Genomic DNA, 1,760 nt, shown 5'->3' on the forward strand with positions numbered 1-1,760 from the left:
TCACGAAATGCTGTACGGAACGACGCCGTTTAGAGGTTCAAATAGAAAGGAAACGTTTTACCGCATTTTAACGAAATCGCCCGAACTTGTGGGCGAACCGACGTCGTTGAGAAATTTAATAAGGTTGTTACTAGAAAAGGATCCAAAAAGGAGGATCACCCTGGAGAGAATCAAGGGACACGATTTTTTCAAGGGGATCGATTGGGAATTGATTCTGCGTATCGGACGGCCACCGTATATTCCCCCACAATCAGGAAATGAGATTTGGAAGGAGGGCGCGGAAGAATTTAACAGAATCGATGTGGAGTTATTTGTGCAAGGAATATATGCAAATGGTGAGGCTGGTGGGAATATATGCAAAGGTAAACATGATGAGAGTCGTGATAATAATAATAATTATTATTTGGAGAATGAAAACAAAAACGGTTGGCTCAAAGGGCAAAATCATCGTCCTTGTGAAGCTAATCAATTTTCTATTTTCTAACTTTATAATAATAGTTATTATTGATTTCTTTATTTATCATAAAGTTGAGAAATAATTTTGTGGTATGAATGAAATACATATTTATATATATTTGAAGATGTTAATTGGCTTCATATTTCTTGTTCCTTGGGAGAGGTGGCCAACTGACTATGATTAAATAACATGTACAAAAACCATGAACGTTACTTGGCCTAACGGCTTTGGCTGGGCTGTGTTTGGTTGTTGGATTTGTTTTAAGGTTTACTTTGGGACATATGTCACATCTCTACTTAAAGCACGAAAAAGATGGTGCCATATTTTCTTTAATTATTAATGCGTTATTGTAAGTAGGCGATGAAAAAAAGTGCAAGTGAACTTGGTTGGAAAGGTAGATTGGAAAAATAGGACATGTATGGCATGGCATCCATTCGTTGAATTTAAGTTAATTGGAGTTATATCATCTTTGTCTTTTGAAAAAGGAGAAAAAAAAAAAGCATGGCGGTGCTTGAGGTATTAGATTCAAATATTCAATTTTGAGCGAACTCGTATAAAAAAGACGAGGAGGTGAATGTGAAATTCAGTGTGTTGTTTAAGAATAAGATATATATATATATATATATATTCTAATTAAGTTTTGTTCGTCTTAGAAAAGGAAAAAAATTGATCACATCCTTGTTTTCACCGGATGGTGTGCCCAACACCACTGGCTGTCATAATTCCCTCTGTTTCAAAGCTAAATTATTACCCACATTGAATGCTGTTGTAAATATTTGTTGCACTGCCACTAGCCAAGTTGGGGGCCAGTGGAGTTGTTCAGAGATTGCTCATTCCTGTAAAATCAGCTCCAATTTGTGACAAGTGCACCCATACCAACTTTCGCGGCTCGACAACCTTAAAATTTTGGTCTCGGATGAAATTGGAGCCTTGAATCTCCGTACGCACTTGATTTCCATTTGACAATTAACAACGTACCCATCACCGCCAACGGTACCGAGTTAAACCATTTTTAACGGACTAAACAGAACAAGACACTAACAGTTCAAAAAACATTGTTTATATAATTTAATTTTCATTCATTTAAAAAATTAAATATAATTTATAAAATATTAGACATATAAAAATATACATTTTAACAATAATGATAATATCATATATATATATATATATATATATGATTGAATCAAACTATTAAAAGAGTTTCTCTTACTCTTTACATGTAAAGTAGAATAAAAATAATTTTTCAAACTCAAATAAATAACTTCTTTACTTTGTGTGTTGTACATGAAATGGATAGCTT

The 1,760-nt window shown here is 33.9% G+C and overlaps 1 protein-coding gene across 1 annotated transcript; it reads left to right on the plus strand.

The window, feature by feature from the left end:
* Window position 1: 1 nt before the first annotated feature.
* Window positions 2–582, plus strand: LOC149526185 (serine/threonine-protein kinase OXI1-like; the record flags this gene model as incomplete). Its single annotated transcript, XM_089785731.1, has 1 exon — window positions 2–582. A coding segment is annotated over one exon (483 nt), but the record flags the coding sequence as incomplete, so codon positions are not given.
* Window positions 583–1,760: the final 1,178 nt, after the last annotated feature.

This window comes from Theobroma umbraticum, unplaced genomic scaffold (assembly GCF_002168275.2).
Source record: "Theobroma umbraticum cultivar Fairchild unplaced genomic scaffold, ASM216827v3 scaffold_2584.0, whole genome shotgun sequence".
NCBI lineage: Eukaryota > Viridiplantae > Streptophyta > Magnoliopsida > Malvales > Malvaceae > Theobroma > Theobroma umbraticum.